The sequence below is a fragment of the Caretta caretta genome, chromosome 1 (assembly GCF_965140235.1).
Source record: "Caretta caretta isolate rCarCar2 chromosome 1, rCarCar1.hap1, whole genome shotgun sequence".
Lineage (NCBI taxonomy): Eukaryota > Metazoa > Chordata > Testudines > Cheloniidae > Caretta > Caretta caretta.
In genome coordinates, this window is record NC_134206.1 from 245,328,613 (window position 1) to 245,352,594 (window position 23,982).

General features: G+C 42.7%; 1 protein-coding gene across 2 annotated transcripts in view; it reads right to left on the reverse strand.

The window, feature by feature from the left end:
- Positions 1-23,982, reverse strand: part of IPO8 (importin 8) — a 71,165-nt gene that overhangs the window by 33,657 nt on the left and 13,526 nt on the right. For both annotated transcript variants that reach the window (XR_007353764.2, XM_048829297.2), the window contains exons 4-9: positions 22,616-22,774; positions 19,653-19,809; positions 11,910-11,999; positions 9,374-9,468; positions 4,316-4,400; positions 1,790-1,924 (exon numbers count right to left, since the gene is read on the reverse strand). Coding sequence is in view for 1 of the 2 variants with exons in the window: in XM_048829297.2 (XP_048685254.1) it covers positions 1,790-1,924; positions 4,316-4,400; positions 9,374-9,468; positions 11,910-11,999; positions 19,653-19,809; positions 22,616-22,774 (721 nt within the window). In the remaining variant the exon portion in view is untranslated. The remainder of the gene's footprint in view (positions 1-1,789; positions 1,925-4,315; positions 4,401-9,373; positions 9,469-11,909; positions 12,000-19,652; positions 19,810-22,615; positions 22,775-23,982) is intronic.

Genomic DNA, 23,982 nt, shown 5'->3' on the forward strand with positions numbered 1-23,982 from the left:
CTTTATGATATGGAGATGAAAATCATTTTCTTTATCTGTTCCCACATGTTCTAATGACAAAAGAAGTGGTTAAACAAGAGCTCATTCCCTCACAGTTCGTCTTCCCTTCCTTTATCTTACAGTGCAGACAATTTTAAATATCTATAGTTACAATGATAGAATTGTAAGACTGGGAGGGATCTTGAGAAGTCATCAAGCCTAACCCCATGTGCTGAGGCAGGACCAAGTAAACCAGAGCATCCCTGAAAGGTGTTTATCTGACCTGTTCTTAAAAATCTCCAGTGATGAGGATTCCACAACCTTCCTTCAAAGCCTATTCCAGAGTTTAACTACTCTTATAGTGAGAAAGTTTTTTCTAATATCTAACCTAAATCTCCCTTGCTGTGGATTAAGTCCATTACTTCTTACCCTACTGTCACTGGGCATGAAGAACAATTACCACCATCCTTTTTATAACAGCCCTTAACATATTTGAAAAACAGTTCTCAGGCTCCCTCTCAGTCTTGTTTACTCAAGATTCAGCATGCCCAGGTTTTTTAACCTTTCTTCCTAGTTCAGGCTTTTAAAATCTTTATCATTTTTGTTGCCTTTCTCTGGACTCCCTCCAATTTATTCCCATGTTTTCCTGAAGGGTGGTGCCTAAACCTGAACACAGTACTCCAGCTGAGGCCTCACCAGTGCCAGCTGGGACAATTAGCTCCCATGTCTTATGTACAACACTCCTGTTAATATGCCTCAGAAGAATACTAGCTTTTTTCACAGCTGCATCACATTGTGGGCTCATATTCAATTTGTGATCCGCTATAATCTTCAGATCCTTTTCAGCAGTACTATCACCTAGCCAGATATTCCCCACTTTGTAGCTGTGCATTTGATATTTCCTTCCTAAGTGAAATACTTTGCACTAGTCTTCATTTGAATTTCATCCTGTTGATTTCAGATCAATTCTCAAATTTGTCTAGATCCTTTTGAATTCTAATCTTGTCCTCCAATGTGCTTGCAACTCCTCCCAGCTTGGTGTCATATGCAAATCTGATAAGCATGCTTTCCATTCTGTTATCCAAGTCATTAATGAAAACATTGATTAATACTGTACTGGCCCCTGCTAGGGTGTGTCTAATGGTACCCCACTAGACACACCCTCCCAATTTGACTGAGAACCATTGATAACTACACTCTGAGTATGGTCTTTCAGCCAGTTGTGCACCCACTTACAGTAATTTCATCTAGACTCCATTTCCCCAGTTTGCTTATGAGAATGTCATGTGGGACTGTGTAGAAAGCCTTACTAAAATCAAGATATATCATTTCTACAGCTTCCCCCCATCCACTAGGTCAGTAACCCTGTCAAAAAAGGAAATTAGGTTAGTTTAGCATGATTTGACCTTGATAAATCCGTGCTGGCTATTCCTGATAACCCTATCATTCTCCAGGTGCTTACAAATGGATTGTTTAATAATTTGTTCCAGTATCTTTGCAGGAATCATACCCAAAGGCAAAAGACTGAGTAATCAAAAACATAAGATTATGACTTCATTGCAGGATCAAGCAAAGTAAAAAGCTGTTCTTGGAGGTAAAAAGCTCTTATTCAAATGCAAATATCTGCAATAAAGGCAAAAGGTAAACAGAACAATAAAGTAACAGACAAGCACATCTCAGTGCAAACTATTTTTCCAGATTGACTGCAGTGAGAGAGATTCTCCAAGCCCCTTCATAACAGCAGAAGTCTCAACCTCAGCTCATGGCAATAGCGTTATTTAAATGTTTATGACTGTGTTTTCACACTGACCTGTATGTGTGGCTTCATCTGCTTCCAAGTTACAGAATGACTGACCCCTTGGTTCAGATAGTTTAAGATTTGCTGAAGCACACGAGGAGCAATATATTCTTTTTGCCTGTACTGGTCTAAGATTTTTAAGAGAACCTAAGGGAATAGTAAATTTATTTTTTTAATGAAGCATGAAGATTTTAAACACACAATTTAATCTTTTATAGTGAAGACATTTTGACAGGTCAATTTAATTTTAAGTAGAAGCTCACGTATTAATCATTTCTATAATGCCTTTTATCCAAACATCAGTAATAATTTAAACATTGAAGTTCTGAGACTACAAACCTTTATTACCAGGAATTCTCCCACAACAGAATTACTAACAGTAGTAAGAGTCAACACATGCATAAGTGTTTGCAGGATTGGGGCCTATATAAGCCTGGGCACTCAGTGGAGTAAGTTATATCTTCATTTCTACAGATGGGGGAAAAGTAAGGCACAGATGTTAAGGGCTATATGTCCAAACTTTGGTAGATAATGGTAGGACCTAAATCTATAAATAGGATTTAGGTGGCTAAAATTTAGGTGCCAAATTTTGAGGAATCCAAATTTAAAAACTGAGCTCTAAGTGACTTTACTAAGGTTGCAACAAGTTTATGGCAAAGCTGGGAAGAGGGGAAGGAGTCCTAACAACTGCCTGCTATAACTACTAGATCACATTCATTCTCTTTGATTAGAACAGCAATCCACTGCAACAATTGGGACCTTTCATTCCACAGTATTCCTCTATAAATAGAATGTTTCTGTGTACATAGCAAGTAAGAAAATATTTACAGTAGGTCACTAATAATGACAGGAGACCTATTATGAGTTAACAACGATAGAGAACTGGTAAGTACACGAACCACAAAATATTCTCTGGTCATTTATTTTCAAAAGGGCAGTTCTGTTTCATAAAAATTATTCATAGTAGAGTAGTAAACACACTGTAGCATATTTTGTGAACCTATACCTTTCTCTTGGGCTCCCTGGGAGTTGGGTCTTATATTTGTCTTCTCTACTACATGCTCCTTGGGGCAGGAACTGTCTGTATCTCATACAGTCACTAACACAATGTTAGCACTTAACAAGCAATAAATATATAATGAATACTTAGCAATATGGTTTCACTACAGCACTCAATACATATGAGAAGCGTGGTGAATCATGAACTTAAAAGCTAGAAATGGAAAAGACCTATGTAGATCAACTAGTCCATTTGCCTTAAAAGGCAAATTGTTCCCTAAGGTACACTTCCTAGTCTTTTAGAGAGTCTAAGTTTTAAGTATTTCAAGTGACGGGACAGTTTTTCTTTCAGTTTCATCCATTACTTCTAATTGTATCACTTGTACCTCCAAAATAATTTATCTCCTTTGATGTGTAGCTCTTTCAAATTTACATAGAATTATCATGTCCTCTCTCTCCTGGGCTTTTTAGCCAACCTTACACGTATTTAATCTTGACCTTTTTTGTGCAGAGAAAGGCAATTACGTTTCACAGAGATTTCAATATTTGGTTTCATTATGATTTAGACCAAAGCTTTTGACGTTCTCTACAAAAGGGAAGGCAGCCCAGGTTCTGGGGCAGTCTGCCTGGCAGGCAGCACCAGAGATGCGAACCCTGGAAGACCAGATTGCTGAGGAGCTCTGATCTGGGGCTCCCAGGCTCTGAATTCCCTGCACTCTTGCCTGGTGGGCCAAAGGTGAGCTGGGAGTCTGGAAGCCTTGACTGAGCTGGGAGCCAGGGAGTTTGGGAGTCGTAGCTCTCAGGGCTTCCACCTCCTCTGCAGTCCTCCTAGCAAGCTGTGAAGGAGCCAGGAGCCTGAAAGCCCTAGCTGAGCTGGTTGCTCCGCTCCTTGTCAGCTCTTCAGGCAGGCTGGCAAAGAGCTGGGAGCCCAGAACCCTCAGCTGTAGAGCTGACAGTACAACAGGGAGAGTGACAGTTTCAAAATCTTTATGTTTTCCATTGCAACTTTGTCAAAAATCAAACCATCAAACCTTCCTGCATTCTCCAATGGAAAATCATTCCATCTGAGTATTTCTGATCAGCTCCTAACTCTCTCCAATCTACCTATGTCTTCCTGGTAATGACACATCCAGAACAGATTTCAGTATTCCAGGGTTAGTTGCAGCAGAACCACGTAGGAAGCGTGACCTAGAAATAAGACCTTCTTTGCTGTGATGCCTCTGTGTAACCAGCCCAAATTGCATCAGTCTTTTTACTAGCATTTCCTGCCTATCACCCTTACATTTTTTGCTGCATTGCAGATTTTCGGATGTCTCCCTCCTTTTGCATCACTGCAATTTGGATTATTTTCCCCAAGATGGAAATATCATTACTAACAAGAGTTCCAAGCCATTTCTCCGTGATTACAATGTATATTGGACCAGTTTTTTGTGGTTTCTTTAAAGGGTCCTATGTCTTATATGAAGATGCTACAGGAAGATAACAGGGTTGTTCTACAGAAAGTTATCCTAATTCAGAAACAAGAAACAACATCTTTACCTGTTGGATTCCCACAGCGTAGGTTTTTAAGAAGAACTCTGAAAATTCAAAATATTCTTTTGTTACATTTCCAGGACTTCCATACCTTTAAACAAAAAAAGGAAACAGGTATTTACACTTTTGAAGCAAAGAAGTTTTCTGTTTACCAAGACAATATAGTCCTTGATTAAGCTTGCAAACATACAAAAGCCATTGAAGCAGAACTCCTCTTTCACCAGAGATATATACATTGAATAATCTCTTTCCACAAACATCATTCTAGGCCATTATATCCCACACAATGATCCATTTCCCCTTCTTTCTTACCTATGCACAAAGCACAATGTTGTAGCCAATAACTAAAGTTGCATTTTTGTCACAGGATATATGAATTCCATAGAATCATAGAATATCAGGGTTGGAAGGGACCTCAGGAGGTCATCTAGTCCAACCCCCTGCTCAAAGCAGGGCCAATCCCCAATTTTTGCCCCAGATCCCTAAATGGCCCCCTCAAGGATTGAACTCACAACCCTGGGTTTAGCAGGCCAATGCTCAAACCAATGTGCTATCCCTCCCCCCTAAACCCATAGTTTTGGGGTTTTTTAAAAATATTCCTGTGTTGAATATTCCCTGAGGGAGACTTCGACTCCCTCAGGGAACGGATGGCCAGGATCCCCTGGGGGACTAACTTGAAGGGGAAAGGAGTCCAGGAGAGCTGGCTGTATTTCAAGGAATCCCTGTTGAGGTTACAGGGACAAACCATCCCGATGAGTCGAAAGAATAGTAAATATGGCAGGCGACCAGCTTGGCTTAATGGTGAAATCCTAGCGGATCTTAAACATAAAAAAGAGGCTTACAAGAAGTGGAAGGTTGGACATATGACCAGGGAAGAGTATAAAAATATTGCTCGGGCATGTAGGAATGATATCAGGAGGGCCAAATCGCACCTAGAGCTGCAGCTAGCCAGAGATGTCAAGAGTAACAAGAAGGGTTTCTTCAGGTATGTTGGCAACAAGAAGAAAGCCAAGGAAAGTGTGGGCCCCTTACTGAATGAGGGAGGCAACCTAGTGACAGAGGATGTGGAAAAAGCTAATGTACTCAATGCTTTTTTTGCCTCTGTTTTCACTAACAAGGTCAGCTCCCAGACTGCTGCGCTGGGCATCGCAAAATGGGGAAGAGATGGCCAGCCCTCTGTGGAGATAGAGGTGGTTAGGGACTATTTAGAAAAGCTGGACGTGCACAAGTCCATGGGGCCGGACGAGTTGCATCCGAGAGTGCTGAAGGAATTGGCGGCTGTGATTGCAGAGCCATTGGCCATTATCTTTGAAAACTCGTGGCGAACGGGGGAAGTCCCGGATGACTGGAAAAAGGCTAACGTAATGCCAATCTTTAAAAAAGGGAAGAAAGAGGATCCTGGGAACTACAGGCCAGTCAGCCTCACCTCAGTCCCTGGAAAAATCATGGAGCAGGTCCTCAAAGAATCAATCCTGAAGCACTTGCATGAGAGGAAAGTGATCAGGAACAGCCAGCATGGATTCACCAAGGGAAGGTCATGCCTGTCTAATCTAATCGCCTTTTATGATGAGATTACTGGTTCTGTGGATGAAGGGAAAGCAGTGGATGTATTGTTTCTTGACTTTAGCAAAGCTTTTGACACGGTCTCCCACAGTATTCTTGTCAGCAAGTTAAGGAAGTATGGGCTGGAAGAATGCACTACAAGGTGGGTAGAAAGCTGGCTAGATTGTCGGGCTCAACGGGTAGTTATCAATGGCTCCATGTCTAGTTGGCAGCCGGTATCAAGTGGAGTGCCCCAAGGGTCGGTCCTGGGGCCGGTTTTGTTCAATATCTTCATAAATGATCTGGAGGATGGTGTGGATTGCACTCTCAGCAAATTTGCGGATGATACTAAACTGGGAGGAGTGGTAGATACGCTGGAGGGGAGGGATAGGATACAGAAGGACCTAGACAAATTGGAGGATTGGGCCAAAAGAAATCTGATGAGGTTCAATAAGGATAAGTGCAGGGTCCTGCACTTAGGACGGAAGAACCCAATGCACAGCTACAGACTAGGGACCGAATGGCTAGGCAGCAGTTCTGCGGAAAAGGACCTAGGGGTGACAGTGGACGAGAAGCTGGATATGAGTCAGCAGTGTGCCCTTGTTGCCAAGAAGGCCAATGGCATTTTGGGATGTATAAGTAGGGGCATAGCGAGCAGATCGAGGGACGTGATCGATCCCCTCTATTCGACATTGGTGAGGCCTCATCTGGAGTACTGTGTCCAGTTTTGGGCCCCACACTTCAAGAAGGATGTGGATAAATTGGAGAGAGTCCAGCGAAGGGCAACAAAAATGATTAGGGGTCTGGAACACATGAGTTATGAGGAGAGGCTGAGGGAGCTGGGATTGTTTAGCCTGCAGAAGAGAAGAATGAGGGGGGATTTGATAGCTGCTTTCAACTACCTGAAAGGGGGTTCCAAAGAGGATGGCTCTAGACTGTTCTCAATGGTAGCAGATGACAGAACGAGGAGTAATGGTCTCAAGCTGCAGTGGGGGAGGTTTAGATTGGATATTGGGAAAAACTTTTTCACTAAGAGGGTGGTGAAACACTGGAATGCGTTACCTAGGGAGGTGGTAGAATCTCCTTCCTTGGAGGTTTTTAAGGTCAGGCTTGACAAAGCCCTGGCTGGGATGATTTGACTGGGAATTGGTCCTGCTTCGAGCAGGGGGTTGGACTGGATGATCTTCTGGGGTCCCTTCCAACCCTTATATTCTATGATTCTATGATATTTCAGAATTTAAACATGGGCAGGCAGACGCAGCGATGAAAAGTTGAATGAATTTTACTGGAAGCACTGAGAACTAGCAAGTGAAACTGGACTGTAATGAAGCCTCGGACAGCAGGAACTCACATTAGAGCTACTGGTTTGTCACATGGTAGCAGATCCTCATTCAGGATTGGACCAATAGGCATTACAACATCAGTTTGATCAGTTATATTGTTGCATCCGATGAAGTGAGCTGTTGCTCACGAAAACTCATGCTCAAATAAATTGGTTAATCTCTAAGGTGCCACAAGTACTCCTTTTCTTTTTGCGAATACAGACTATCACGGCTGCTACTCTGAAACCTGTCATTGTTTTTAACAGTTTTATTGGAAAAGCATATTTTGCTTAAAATAATGCAACCTGAGTTTTTAAAATTAAAAACAATAAATGTGTGATGTTTGCCTTTCTCCATAATCAGAGCATCATTTTGATTTCCTGTAACAAACTAATAGCTTTATTTATGAAAGATAATGGTGGCAAAGCATTCTCAGCCCCTGCCAGCCCAAGGTTCCTCAAAAAGGTTGCTGCACCCTTAACTAAGGAGGGTAACAATAGTGTTATGCTTACAGACTGTCAGATGAAACACTCAAATGGAAATAGATGTTTAAAATAATAGCATGCAGATAAATATGTTTATTCATTCCTCACAGAGGAAAAACAAGAGCCATCACATGTATAAAATGTATTCTATTTTAAATGTTTAGTTGATGTGAAAAGTTTCTAAACTGCTCTAATATTCATTATTGCAACTAGAAAAGGAGTACTTGTGGCACCTTAGAGACTAACCAATTTATTTGAGCATGAGCTTTCGTGAGCTACAGCTCACTTCATCAGATGTATACTGTGGAAACTGCAGCAGACTTTATATACACACAGAGAATATGAAACAATACCTCCTCCCACCCCACTGTCCGGTATTGTTTCATATTCTCTGTGTGTATATAAAGTCTGCTGCAGTTTCCACGGTATACATCTGATGAAGTGAGCTGTAGCTCACGAAAGCTCATGCTCAAATAAATTGGTTAGTCTCTAAGGTGCCACAAGTACTCCTTTTCTTTTTGCGAATACAGACTAACACGGCTGTTCCTCTGAAACCTGTCATTATTGCAACTGTAATCCTAATCAGAGAAGGATGGTGGACAGGGATAGGAAGTGTTAGGCTTCCACAAAAAACTGTAATTCAGAGTTTCTAGATTCTAAATATTTGTTTTTAAATTTAAGATACATACATATATTTCCAACCTTAACCCAATCTGCATTTTGTTTCTTTGGAGATATCTTTCAGGATTCAACAGAACTAATCTTAATTTTGGTAAACATTAGTCACTATGTTACCCAGAACAGATGGTTTAACTATTAAGGAATCAGTTTTGAACATCCTAACTCCCTAGAACTAAAGGTTCAAATCCCAGCAGGGTCAGTTTAGCCCTTCATCTTTCCAAATCAAAATTGAGGGGCAGGTAAATTATTGTCACTCAGTCTTTTGGATGAAACCTTATATTAGAGGTAATGTCTGATCTACTAGACAAAGACGCCATGGCATCTTTTGGAAATATATTTCCCCTGGAGTCCTTTGCCAGAGATTTTCCTTTCTTCCCCGCTGTTCCATGAAAAGTTATATGCAATAGACTGTAAAGAGTTTGAGAATCTTCAGGGTTAAAGACACTAATATCCACATACATATATATCTAGGAATCTCTTTTTTCAAATCTAAATCAGCCTAAAAATGTCTCAAAGTAGTAAAAAAATCTGCAAGTTATATGCTGAATATGAAGAAAAACGTCTGAAATAAAACCTTGGTCATCACTCCACCAGGCAAAGGACAAGACAAAAAATTATTCTGAAAAGTTCCCAGGACGAGCAGACAAGAAATCGAAATAAATCATTTATGCTTCTACAGTGTTTTTCATCCAAGCATTTCCCAAACAATTAAGCTTGCAATGCCCCTGTGAGGTAGTTAAGCATTAGCTCAGTTTCACAGATGGGCATACTGAGACACAGAGAAATTCCATTATTTGCCACATATAATGTGAGTGACAGAGTTAAGATCAAAATCCAGAAATCGGAATCCCAGTCCCTGGCTTTTACCACTCGTATATTATCTCTCAGAATTCCTGCACATACATACATCATAAATATATCATGCCTGTGCAGTATGAATATAGGATATACAGTCTGCATAACAATATCTATAAAAGATAGCTAAGTAAAAATTAACATTTTTATGCCACTTTAGTTTTTAATCACTGTATTACCGTTCAAAAAGACGAGCTACGATATGCAATGCCCACTTCTTACATTTCCACCACACCAGCTCTGGCCTATCATCTTCATCAATCTGTAATGTCTCCTACAAATCAATCAATCAATCAGCCAAAGTATACAAAAATTAAATTAAAAAAAAAACCCACTTACTGAGTGAATTAATACAAATTCAGATACAAACATTAACATTTTATTTTATTAATAGTGATATTAGCTACCAGAATAAAATACGATAGGATTTTTTTCTTTTGATGTGATCCTCCAAAGGTACTATTATGTTGAAAATGACCCATCTAAAAAAGCTGTATTTATGTTTGCTCTCTCATATTATATACAATATAAAATAATCACGTGTATATGCATATACCATACATTCATACGAAAGATGTTAGGAGAATAAGATTGTGAAGGGAAGCACTCAAAAACTAGGACATGCCACAGTTAAGGTTGCACAATCACCCCTGTGCATCCCTTTGCATATGCATTGAAATACAATCTAATTACGGAACTACTTATCACTGTTGGGCTCAGGTTACTGTTATGTATATATGTATACTGACTACATGGCAGAATTTTGCAGAAATTAACGTTGTGCGCGTAGAATTTCCTTTCCCCTGCAAAAATAGGCTGCAGTGCTGCTAGCTGCCACGAGGGCCACTGGACCCAGCAGAGCCGAGCTCGCACATAGAAGACACTGTTGGGGGGAGGGAAGGAGCTAGAGCAGTGGTTCTCAAACTTTTATTTTTGCAGACCACCTGAAAATTTCTGAGGGTCTCAGTGGACCACTTAATGATCTTTCCAAATGTTGTTTGTACCGTTAGCTAACTATAGTAAAGCGCTTTGGATAAAAGCTCTATTAAAAAAAAACCTCAATAATAATAAATGTTTTTTGTTCTACAAATAAAAGCACATAACTCATATTTAATATCAGTAGTCTTACCTTTCTAATGCGATGGATGTGCCCTCTCTGTCCTGCTGCAACAGCCTCCTAGCTGGGGCTGGGAAGGAGGGGGGTCGCTCCCCTGCCACAGCAGCCACAGAGCTGAGGCTGGGAAGGAGAGTCATCTCTCCCCAGCAGCTGCAGCCCTGGAGCTGGGGAAAGTGATCTCTTTCTCTGGCTGCCGCAGCCCTGCACGTCCCAAATTCCCCCCACCCCCTCTTCTCACCCCACTGCCCCCTCCCACCTACCCCCCACACCCCTCCCAAGGCCACCACCTCACCTTACATGTGCGTCTTCTCCAGGGTCCAGCCACCTAATTAGTGGAGCCACACTTGCACGGCTCCACTAATTAGGTGGGTGGCCCTTCATTCTCTCATGTGCAGCCGCCCAGGCATGCACCTTAGAGGGAACTATCCGCGGACAACCTGAATGGAGTTCACGGACTACTGGTGCTCCACAGACCACAGTTTGAGAACCACTGAGCTAGAGGGTTCCTGGCAGCTGCAGTTCTCAGCATGCCCTGAGTGGTATGCCCTTAGGCTCGGGGGGCAAGGGGGTTTGGATATTGGCTGGGGGAGGAAGAGGGCAGAGAAACAGGAACTGGGTTGTCATAGGGGTTTCTTTAACTCTCTACTCCTGGGGAAAATTTTGTGTGTGTCTGTATTGTATTGCTGACAGGTATTTTGAAATAAATTACCAAAATAATTTAAACTGGAGTGATTACGTAGTGTTATTTTGACAAATAAAATTTGCAGAATTTTAATTTTTTGGTGCAGAATGCCCCCAGGAGTAGACTGTAAACTATTGCTTCTATTCAGTCTCTTGGCAGGTTTCCAGCCTCAATCTCACAGATCTATGATTCTGCTTCCAGGACATGAGAGTCCAAACCCTCTGTGAGAATTTGTTTCCTCCCTAACGTGTCAAATTTAGTAACCCTTCCTAATTCCTTGCTCATATTTGCCTGAAACAGGCATCAGATAAAGTGTTTATTGGTGCTATTTTCCCCAAGGCTACTTAATCTCCATGAATGAGAATTTTGTACAGAAGGTATCTTTTCAGAAGGGAGATTTACCATACCTAGTAACTCTGCTTCTCTGAACATATCTTGGAAAACTGACTCTTACCCACCCATCTTCTTTCAGAGTTTGAGGGTTTAAATTATGTGGGTTCATCCTGTTATTGTTCTTAAACCCATTCCTTTGGAATTATTTATGTCTTTTATGAGGAAAAAGGATGGATGGCAGGAACAGATACAGATTGTGTGTTTACATTATATGTTCATGGAGTGGACATTACATATCTATATGTTCGTGGTGAGCTTTTCCTTCCTGTTTCTGAAACAAACTGGCTAAAACGTTTTAGAGTCTCTGAAGTATCCAAAATTGGAGTATATACTGTTCAGCTACCTCGAACAGTCAAAAATCTTAAGAGCATGACTTGTATCAGAGACACTAATCCTAAGAGTGAGATTCCTGCCTGGATGATATCTTTAGAGATGAGTTCAATAACCTCTCCACATGGACCATCCCCATTTTCCCACCCTAAAGAAATCAATGTCAGTCTTTCTCCAGTGAAGTAAACCTTACAGCAGGCACATTTCTATCGATGATAGTACGGAAAATCTCCATCCACTGAGTCATGGTCTGGTTATTCACCAACTGGAGTGGCAACGCATACTGAAACAGGGGAAGAAGAAAAATTAAAGATAAATCAAGTTAATTTTCTTCAAAGGAACATAAAGCATTTCTACATTATTTACACCTCTCTTGGAAACTGTAGCTTCTCTTTAAACAAGTTTTATTTATTATAGTGCAAAATTGCAAATTTACACCTCTAAAGCTGACTGTGAAAAATTTTAAGGGAAAACATATTAAGCCAACAAAACAGACTAATTAAAAGATAAGTGGTCAATCAAGCTGAAATACTGTTGATTCTAGAGAAGCAGTGAACAGAGTGAGAAATGTAAGATAAGCTGCCTAGCAATTAACATGCAGTATTTTCAATACATGGAAGACACCCTTCTTTCTCTCTCTGTTTTGTGTGAGCTAAAAGATGTAGTCAAGTGCCCCAAACAATATCTAAGACTGGCACATAGATGAGAGCAACTTGCAAGCTTCTTATGGCTCCATCCAGACAAAACTGGCAATGGGAAGCTGGAGAAAGCAGCTGGAGGAAATGGCAGGGATCATATTGGCTCTTTTATAGGACATTTGCAAGATAAGTGTGTTGTTAAGTGAGGCACTCGAGCTAGATCCTCCTTAGTAGATAAGCAAGGGGTTGAGGACAAGACATTCTCTGTGAGAGCTTCTTGTCTAGATGAGCTGTTAGTGCGTGGCAAGGGGTGTAATTTTCCTCTTGCTAGCCTGCTGTACAATAACTGGCCACATGGAGCCTGCTGCCACGCAATAAATTCCCTAGTGCACTTTGAACATTATCCTTGTTGAGCAAATTTGGGATCTACCAGGTTGTTTCAGTTAGCAGGAGAATTTGGTGATAGTCGGGTATTTCTTCTTTGATGCAGTTTTGTTTATTTATAAAGAACATACCAAGTCCTGTGTTTCTGAACACAAAAGAAATCAAACAGCAAGAAACAGCTTCTTTTGCTCACAGCACCAACAGCACTCTTTCTAGCTTACACCCTTGACCCAAAAACCTCTTCCCAAGTTTCTTCTATGGTCAGCCACCATGTTTTCAGCTGCTTCTTCAGTCTTTTCCTGTTTTTTGTCTGTTCTGCCTTCCCACACACACACATACCCCTACCCAAAACAATACTCAGGAAAAGTCCCTTCACGCACACAATCCAAAAATTTTGGGAAGGCTCTATTAGGCCTTGTTTTTGACATGGCCCCTTAACTGTCTCAGAACTATCTTAAGTGAAAGGCGCACTCACACATCAATTTCAATGTGGTTTTAACTCACCCCATAGCCAGGTTTCACCCAGCTTATAAAATATCCCCACGTCAGCATCGCCCATCATCCTGATGAGGCCTAAAATGGTGACACTCAATAATCCATCCCAAACAGAAAAGCACATTAGGGAAAATAATGGTTAGTAACCTGGTCCATAACTGTAGTTCTTCAAAACGAATTGCACACCTCCATTCCACTCTTCGTATCTGTGCACCCAGTAGTTTTTCCCTCAGTGGTGCCCATCTGGGTGGCTTGAGCGCTCTCTGCTGTGCACATCACTGCATGCAGGTATAAAAGGGCAGAGCAGCTCCCTTGGCCCCTCAGTTCCTTCTTGACAGAACTCTGATTCCAAGAGGTAGGAAGGTGGGTCATGGAATAAATATGTGCAACACATCTCAAAGAACAGCAGTTATGAAACAGATTAGTAACCGTTTACTCTTTGCTGAGGGATTGCCACATGCGTTCCACTTTTGGTGACTCACAAGCCATGAAAGAGGAGGGGGGACCACAGTTTATCTTAATAAATACTGGAGGACAGCCCATCCAACTCTAGCATCATCTCTTAAGGCCTGCTTGATGGCATAATGGGAAGCAAACATGTGAAACGAGGACCAGGTTGGTTGCTGCTCTACCAATGTCCAAAATGAGAACATTTGCCAGAAAAACTGCCAAGGCCACTTGCAATCTTGTCAAATGAGCTGTGATCCTATTTGGCGGGGTGATATTAGCCAGATCTTAGCACATGTTGTTACATAAGGCTATCCTAGAAGAAATTATTTGAGTAGAGATTGGTTGACCTTTCATTTTGTCCATTATCGCCATGATCAGTTGAGAGGATAGATCTATCCAGGTAGAACGTCAGCACTCTTTGTATGTCTAGAGTGTGAAAACATTCCTCTGCCAGTGTGGTTTTGGGAAGAAAGCTAAGAAAATTGGCTGGTTGACATGGAACATGGACACCACCTTTGGGACAAATCTCTGATAGTAAACCCTGTCCTTAAAGAAGATTGTACAGGGAGGCTCAGACATTAGCGCACACACAGCTCTCCTATCCTTCTTGCACAGGTGATGGCTACCAAAAATGCCATCTTCATTCATAGATGTAGTAGACAGCAAGCAGCCAAAGGCTCAAACAGAGGACGCATAAACCTTGATAACATTAAGTTCAGGTCCCATGGGGGAAACAGGGCTGTGCACCTAAGGTACAACTTGTCGAGGCCTTTCAGAAACCTCACTGATGTCAGAAAAAAAACCAACCCAGACCATTATCCATCTTAGGTTGGAACACAGAAATAGCTGCTAGGTGTGCCTTGATCAAACTAACAGCCAGCCATTGGTATTTCAGATACAGTAGGTATTCTAGAACATGCTGGATGGAGGAACAGGAAGGCGAAATCCTAAAATGGAAAAACATCTCCACTTAGAAAGTTAAGTAGCCCCAGTAGATAGCTTTTAACTATTTAGCTGGGCATCCTGCACCTTTTCTGAACAAGACTCTTCTCTACCATCTAACCAGGGAGCATCCATGGGGTTAAATGAAGAGCTTGTAGGTTCAGGTGGAGCAGTCCACCATGGTCTTGGGAAATTAGTTCCAAGTCCAACGGAAATCAGAGGCTTCACTGACAGATCCAGGAGAGCAGAGAATCGGTGTTGGCAGGCCCACGCTGGGGCTATGAGTATGACTCCGGCCTGGTCCCACCTTATCTTCAGCAATACTGTGTGAATAATCAGTACTGACAGGAAAGAACAGAGTAACCTGCTTAACCAAGGAAGCAAGAACATATCCGTCAGGAAACCCTGGCTGTGACTTTGCAGGGAACAGAATTGCTGACATTTTCTCTTAGCTCTCGTGGCAAACTGGTCCATTTGGGGAGATCCCCACCACCTGAAGATATGTCTCAGCAAATCCAGGTGAAGATCCAATCATGGTGACTAGTAAATGATATGCTGAGGTGCTCTGCAAGATTGTTCTGCACCCCAGAAGGTACAATGCTTTGAGGTCTACCAAGTTGACAATGCAGAACTCCCAAAGTGAAGCTGCCTCTTGGCAGAGCGAGAAAGAATAGGATTCTCCCTGCCTATTGAGGTAAAACATTGAAGCTGTGTTGTCTGGGAGAACAAATAGACCCTTCCCCTTGACCTGCGGAACTAAAACCTAACATGCTAGCCTGATATAAATGTCAGAGAACTGAACGCTATGTAAAGACAGGTCTCCTGAAGACCATAGTCCCTGAGCACCAAGATGGGTCCCCCTGCAGATGCATCTGTCACTAACATGAGGGTCAGTTGAGCGTGGGTAAGAGGACAACACTGCATACATTGTCCAGACTTGTCCACCAATCTAGGGAGACAAGAACCTGAGAGGGCACCCTTGCTACTGAATTTAAAGGAAAATAGTTTCAGTGAGTAAACTGACTCCAGCCAACACCAAAGAATTCTTAGGCCCAGTCTGCCATATTGGACCACATATGTGCACAAGGCCATATGCCCCAGGAGCCTCAAAAAGTTTTGTACTGTTATGACTGGGTGAGACTTGAGATCCATAACAATGGCCCAAGTTGTCTGAAACATACAGTCTGGAAAGGAAAGCTCTGGCTTAAGATGCGTCCAGCACTGTCCTTTATAAACTATATCCTCTGGACTGGGAAGAAGAGAGATTTCTCTGCATTGACTAACAGACCCAGTGCACCGAAAATTGACTGGATTAGAGATACACCGAACAACATCTGAATCCTGGATCAGCCTCTCACCAGCCAATCATTCAAGCAGGGATAATCTCACACTCCTGATCTTCTGAGGAATGCAGCCACACCTGCCAACACCTCTGTAAAAACACTGGGAGCTGCTAAGGTGGGTGTGGCAATATCTTTTATTGGACCATATTCTGTTGGTGAGAGAGAAAAGCTTTTTGAGAATTTACACAGAGTTCTTCAGGTCAGGGAGCTGCTGATAGACCAAACAATTGTACAGTGAACTGGCAATGATTCTGATTTACCAGAAATCTGAGATATTTTCTGTAAGCGTGATCGATCACCATATGGAAGTAGGCATCTTCCAGCTTGAGGGCGGCATACCGGTCCCTATAGCTCCAGGGAGGGGATAACTGAAGCTAGGGTGACCATGCAAAATTATTTTTTTTAAATACTTGTTAAGAAGACAAGTCCAAGATCGGTCTGAGACAAACACACACACCCTCTGCTTTTGGGATTAAGAAATAACAGGAATAAACACCGTCCGTCCCTCTGAGACTTTGTGGAACCTCTTCTGTGGCACACATCTGAAGGGGAGCTTGAACTTCCTGCAGGATGAGATGCTTGTGAGAGAGGTCCCTGAAAAGGGAGGGAGGGGTGAAAACAAATTGGAAGGTATATCCCACTTCCACAGTGCTCAAGACCAACTGGTCTGAAGTAATTTAGAACCAAGCACTGAGGAAGTAGGAGAAAATTTGCAAAACTAGGTAAAACAGGATCTGGAATCATGGAGACCAGCATGATGATCTCGACTGAGCCACCAGCATGTCTACTTAACACTCCCTGGGTGTCTAGAAGGGCTAGGGGTTGATGCAGAAGCTGAGAGGCAGGACTAAACCTAAAAACCCTGCTCTTCTTCTTCAACAGGTCCTTACGAGGAGCCAGAGCTGTACACCAGCATGACTGCTGAGGCTGATAGAGCTTTCTTGCTGGGGCAGGTGTATACAAAACACAAGATTTCAAAGTTGCCCTTGAGTCATGGAACTTGCTATCTGTTTGCTCCAAGAACAGCAAAGGACCTTTGAAGGGAAAATCCAGGACAGTTTGCTGGACTTCATGGGGTAAACTGGAAGACCACAGCCAACAGCACCTTCTCACAGCAACTGCAGATTCCATGAACCTAGCAGCCAAGTCTGCAGAACCTAACCTGCCCGGAAGCAAAGTCCTCGCCACTGACCTGCCCTCAGACATGATGAGGAGAACTGCTGCCTAGCATTCTCAGGCAGCGGGTCCTTACATTTAGCCACAGAACCGCACAAGCTACAATTAAAACATCCCACCAGAGCCTGTTGGTTGGCAATTCTAAGCTGCAACCCCCTTCACCCCCCCCCCCAGTCATATATCATTTTCTACCACATAAATCCAGCTTCTTTACATCTTTGAATTCAGGGGTGGCAACTTGAGGACCCTGGCATTCTGGATTAGTGGCTGCAACTACTAGCAACCCTAGAGGAGTATGGGAATACAGGCAATCAAATCCCTAGGAGGACACATAATATTTGCGCTCCGCATGCTTTCATGTGGGAGGCAACGAAGATGAGGGTCTGCCGCAGTGACTTTTTAGGCTCCAAAATAGCCTAATTGATTGGCAAAACCACTTGAGATAAACTTATTATAGACAAAATGAGGCAATGAGGGGCTCCCTGAACTCCTTGACCTGAATGTCCAGGTCCGAAGCCACCATCTATAGTAACTCCTGATACACCTTCAGGAGGGGATGATGTTGTCCCAGAGGAAACTCCTCATTTGGAGAGGATGAAGTCAACTCAGGATTCAGCTGAATCTCTTCTGCTGGCTGCTCAGTATCAGGCCCAGTACTGGACACATGAGCAGGTTCAACACAGTGCAATGATTCGCCTCACTTGGATCAAGATAGGAAGGGTGTGGGGATGACCTGAAGGCTAGAGGAGACCCCCAAGGGTTCCAAAAAGGCAGCTGATAAGGGACTGGGCCCCATGGGCCGCCTGGCCACATTACCGGAGCAAGCCCTGAGGCAGGATCCCAAAGGTATCTTGGGTGGTGGTAGGGTCTAGGAGTGGAACGGCAAGTCTTGCCCCAAGGCTGAGAGACGTATAATTCTGCTTCAGAGTCTGAAGAAGAGAACGCTCCATCAAACCAACCATGGAAGGGCTGTCCGTCGGTATGGGGGAACGGTGCAGAGATCCTGACTGCTGAAGAAATGCCGTCATTGCCAGCTTCCCCGCCGACAGTACCAACAGGTAGGCTGATTTGTAAATTGAAGAGTGGTGCGGTACTGAAAGCTGCACGACAGGAGTCAGTTCTGGGAATCTTATGGCACTGGGACAGCTATTTCCTGTATCACTGGAGACACCAGTACAGATAGACTTAGGTGTTTTGCTGCGGCAAACCCCTCTGGCATAGCCAGCACCAAGATCATCTCTGACCGATGCAATGCCACTGAAGTCAAGGGTACCATTTGTGATTCGACTCGGAGCCTGTACTGGCACCGGAGTCAACAGTGCCATTATTGCCACATACTTGGAGGAGGAGTACTTTTAACTGGAATGCACTCTACTCGACTTCTTTCGTTCCTCCTTAGCTGGATTGGAGGTTAGAGATCTTCCTCGATTTGAAGCCCCTTTGGAAGGTTTATATCTCTTCCTGAGCACCAGAGAAGGAGACCAGCGCCGGGATTTGGACAGTCATGAAGGCACACTTCTGACTGAAGCTGCAGCACTCGTTATCAACTCAGACTGGGATAGCTACGACGGTGATCTCAGTGCCTCTTCCACTAGCAGGAACTTCAGCCTAGCTTCTCTGTCCTCCTTTGTCCTAGGCTTAAAGTCCCCAAAAAATTGGCTCTGGTCTTTTTAAGTGAGTCTTGCCCAGGCATCTAAAACGTGAGTCGTGCAGATCACTCACGGCAAGGATTTTGTGCAGGAAGCACAGGCCTTGAAGCCTGGTGCCGGGGGCATACTCCAGCACCAGCCACAGCACTCCAAACGGGAAACAGCAACAGAATTTTTTTTAAAACTATTAAAAATTCCCAAACTATTTACAACTAAACATAAGACTATCTACACAAAGGCTGACAAATGTTGCCGGAGCAGTTCCAATGACTGTCATGGGTAGTAAGAAGAACTGAGTGGGGAAGAGGGTGGCTCTGCCCTTTATAACTGCATGATGTCGTGCAACAGCAGAGGACGCTCAAGCCACCCGGCAGGTACTGCTGAAGGAAAAGTTTCTGATGCCCATATTCTGGGCACACAGACACCAACAGTAGAATGGACATGTGCAACACATCTCGAAAAAGAATTTAGAACACGGCAGCAGGGTCCACATAGCCAGTTAGCATGTGGTAGGTCGTGCAAGGTAGATTTACACCCCAGTTTGCTGTTCACTAACTGTTTGTCTAGACAAGCCCTGTGACTTGCTCCTTCTTCTTAGTCCACAATGGCTTCAATCTATTAACTTTTAGGGCATATTGCAAAGACTGTATGTGCTAAGGCTTTTTGGAACCCTATAAGCGTGGTGGAATAGCATTTTGAGGTAAGTGCAACACATTTTGTTGTTCTGAATTGCTAGCTGGTTAATTATATACATGTACAGAATCAGCAGTATCTTATGACGCTGGCTTTGTGCGCGTAAGTGGGCTGTTGTCCCCAGCAATCTACAATTTTACATCGCTCTCGGTGCACAGAAACCTACCTGCACAAGTGCATAGAAGATTTTTAAGATCTGTTTCTGAAGAAGTACAGAGTAATGGGAGTTATCAGGAAGAAGCTGGATCATCTGCTGCTGAATCCGAGGCAGGAATATTTGCATTGCTGCTATGAGCGGATCTCGCTCCTCTGCTTTCTTGTACCTGCAAAAGAGGACAAACATAGATGTCTCAGGTCTGAGTGTTCCCAGATCTAATGCCTACTCCTTCCCCACAATCAAATTATTCTACCTTCTTTAAAAAAAAAAAAAACACAAAAAACCCCCCTGACATTCATGAGTGTAGTGTTTATTCATTTCTCTCCTCCTCCAGCCTTCATCTGACAGCCTACACAATGCATGCTACCCTTCTACCAACAGACGGAAAAATGTCAAAACAAAGGTTAAGTAAATATTAGTCCTGCCCATAGTGGCATTAATCTTACTTAGACTGTAAGCTCCTTGGGGCAGGGACCACCTCTGTGTTCTGTGTTTGTACAGCAACTAGCATAATGGAGTCCTGGGTTATGACTAGGGTTTCTAGGTGCTACAGTAATGCAAATAATACATAATATTTTCCTTGCGAATAGACTGTAAGCTTCTTGGAGCAGGGACTATGACTTTTTATACGTTCCTGTAGTACCGAGCTCACTGCTGGTGTTCAGTAAATAAGTGAACAGCCTTCAACAGGTAGTGAAAGCTCTTTTGGTTGGCTATGCTTTTGGGTTCTTTTTAACATTCATATGTTTGTGTTTTTATAAATATAAATAACTGGTCAAAGAATTTTATAACGAATGGGACTAATTTGCAGTGATGCCACATGCTTGTGGCTCCAGCTGATGTCAGAGGAAGTAGAGAGTGTTTGGCACCTCTGAAAATCAGGCCCAGGGTATACATAGTATTGGATAACAATACAACAAAGCAGATACCATATTCACAATCCAGCATTTTCTTTTGAAGCACACCTAGAAAATAAGTTGTATCCTGTTACCCAGTAAATTATAGCTGTTTCTCCAAATGTCTACAAACGGCATTACAATAACTAAGGGCCATCAGATGGCTCTACTCCTTCACAAAGAAAAAGTACTTTAGCCTTCAATGTGGACTTCCACATTTTGGCAGTGGCCAAGAATTAATCAGTCTCTCAGTTCTTGGCAGTGGCCAGAAAGCCCTGTAAAGAAGCAGCAACTCTTGAGAAATTCTAAGTGTCACGGTGCATCTGTGCAAACTGCTATCTGTGTGGTTTACACAGCCAGGGCCCTGAATACAGTTAGAAAAGTTGGATGTCAAGGAAAACAGAGTGTAGCTTCAGTTTTAGACTTAACTTTACATTTCAATACTTTCTAAATCCACGTGGATTCCATACTGAGCAAGGCTATTACTGCTCATTAAGCCTTGTGGAGGACAGATTAGTTGAGCAACCTTACAATCCAAAGCTACTTTGCCCCTCCCCCCTCCTCCTGCCTCCCCACATGCTCCCATTTTACACAATCCAGCTCTTTTAGAAACAAGAAAGGTACAGGCCAGTTTGGACAAAGGTGATGACTTCACTGCAAGAGGCTCCTCTACATGAAAGAGCATGGGTCGACCACAGACATCCCTACCTAAGAAGCAGGGATAAAATATTCTGAGCATGGGTCGACCACAGACATCCCTACCTAAGAAGCAAGGATAAAATATTCCAAGATTTTATCTTGGCATAGACCTACACACTGATGGATTGTTAGGCAGTAGGTATTGTGTGTATCAATATTACTCCCAGATTCTCTCTTCATACTTCCTCTTCCTCTCCCCACTCCACACTTCCATAAACTCAGTCAAAAGGAAGGCAAGTCCTACAAATAAATGAGTTAATCCAGTTTAAAAAAAAAAAAAAAAAGGAGGTGTTTCAGGTCCTGCCTCATGAAACAGGTTCAAAGATGTATTTATTATACTTTGCAAACCAGTGTGTCAGGTAAGTTCTGGCTGACCCAGGGCATTTCATGTTAGTATACAGATTGTGGTAGTGACTCAGAGTTTCCTTCTCCCCCCCACCTCGCTGTCGTGTGTGGATTAGCTATCTGGCTATAATTTCTGACCCAAGTAGGCTGCACTTTCAGTGACACAACAATAAAGAGAGTTGACATTTAGTTACATTGTAAAATGTATGTATTTGAGAGAAATCCTCTCCCATACTCTATTATGTTGCTTGTCTGATAAGGTCAGACACACTTTGGGGTAGAGACTATGTTTTCCTGTGTTTGGACAGTGCATAGCACATTTTGGGCACTACCAGAACCTAAAGATCATGATTCTTGTGTGTGGTGCATAAAACATTTTGGGAGCCTTAGAACAAAGTTGTTACATACATTTAGGATGGTTATTCACAAATAGTTCTACTCAAGTAAAATACCCAAGGAAGAAACTCAAGGGGAAAAAAACAAAAAAAAGTTAGATTGGAAAAAAACAAAAAAAAACCCACCAAAGGTATGTCTACACTGCAAGGAAAAACCCGCAGTGCCAGGTCTTAGAGCCTGGGACAACTGACTCAGGCTCAGAGGGCTAAAAATAGCAGTGTAGACATTTTCGGGAAGGCTTGAGCCTGAGCTCCGAGACCCCCTCACTTCCCCACTGGGTTTCAGGACCTGGTGTCCAGCCTGAGCAGGAACATCTACACTGCTATTTTTAGCCCTGCAGCCTGAGCCAACTGACCCAGGCTGAGATTCTGCACCATGGGTTTTTCTCTGCAGCACAGACATACCCTAAAACTCTGACTGCTGCTGTATTTTCTGCTCTCAAATTGCTGTCAATATAGACATGATGAATAGTTGTCATTTACATAAAAGAAAGCAAGCATATGGGCATCAGAAATTCCCATCCTTCATCTGAATTCCCCTCAGAATTGTCAATACTCTTCTGGCTTTCTTTCCAAGTAAAGAAATCAGCTGAGATAACAACCCTGATTTCTATTCTACTGATGGAAATCCACTTACTCATAAGTTTTCACCAGCTGATACAAACACAGCAGGCTACCAAGCCAGCTCCCACTGTTCTGAGACTGCAAGTAATAGCCTATCTTGTCTACAACTGCTGTCCAATGGCCAGGAAAGTCATGCTTAATGATAGCACGGAGGCACATTGTCAACTGGGCCCTAAAAAAGGAAGAAAAAGCAACATGTTATAAGAAGATAAATATGTTAACAGCCAACAGTTTATATTAAAGGCCTGATCTTGAATCTCATTATTTAATGGATACAATGTACTGGATTATACATACTTTGAGAACACAGGAAGAGTTTGAGGGGCGGAGGGCCAGGAGATGAGAAAGGAAGAACAAAAAAGACTTGAAGTTAATGTTAAGGGAACTCACTTTTCATCCTTCAGGCTTTTTTAGCTGCTTTTTTCTCCCATCCTCTTATCTCTCCACACCTACCAAGTGTTACATACAATTTCTTTATGAAACCTACTAGCACTACCCTTTGAAAATTAATCTGTAGGGGTTTTTTTAAGTGCCCATGAAATTAAAAGCAGCAACAACAAAAAAATGTAAGCTTGCAAATTTTTATAACATGAAACTGTCTTGTGTGTGATCCAGCCTGAAGTTTCCTCACCAAATTATGATTTCCCTTGGATCATCCAGGAATCAGTGCTCTTGACTCTGCCAAGGGATGAAAAAAGTCTGCAAAAATATCTTCTCTTTACCTAATTTTCTACTGTAAAAAATTCTCTTTGCAATTTTCCAAACAGACACTCAGAGAAGGGATGTCATTATTCAGCAAGGGGCTCTCAATCTTTTAATCATTTCAGCTTTGCCTCCCTCTCATCCCTTTGCAGTTTGTGCTTCACACTGCCATCTTTCTGTATCTGCACCCTCCTACCATTGCTCTGGCAAGCAGAAGGTGACAACCTCCACAGCACTGCTCTACTTTTTTGTGCTTTTCAGATTAAGGCTTTGTCTACACTCGCAAGCGAACGACAAAACTTTTGTCACCGAGAGGCATTAAAAAAAAAACCCACACATACACCCGAAACGACAAAAGTTTTGTTGAGGAAAAGCGCTCTCCTGCCGACAAACAGAGGCTACGCTGCGCGCCTTTTAGCAGCATGGCTGTGCCGGCACAGCCATGTCGCTAAAAGCCGCGTAGGGTAGACATAGCCAAACTTAGTGCTGACTGTGGTTCTGGAACAATGCCTGGGGAGACTGTAGGACTCTATTTATCCATTAAACAGTAACAGTACAGGTAACAGCAGTGCAAGCACACCTACGCTGTGCTACAACCTCAGCCTGGAGAGACCACTGCTTTTAATAGAAATTCTAGTCACCAGCACCAGAGATCTCAAGTTGGAAAAGTTGTAACGC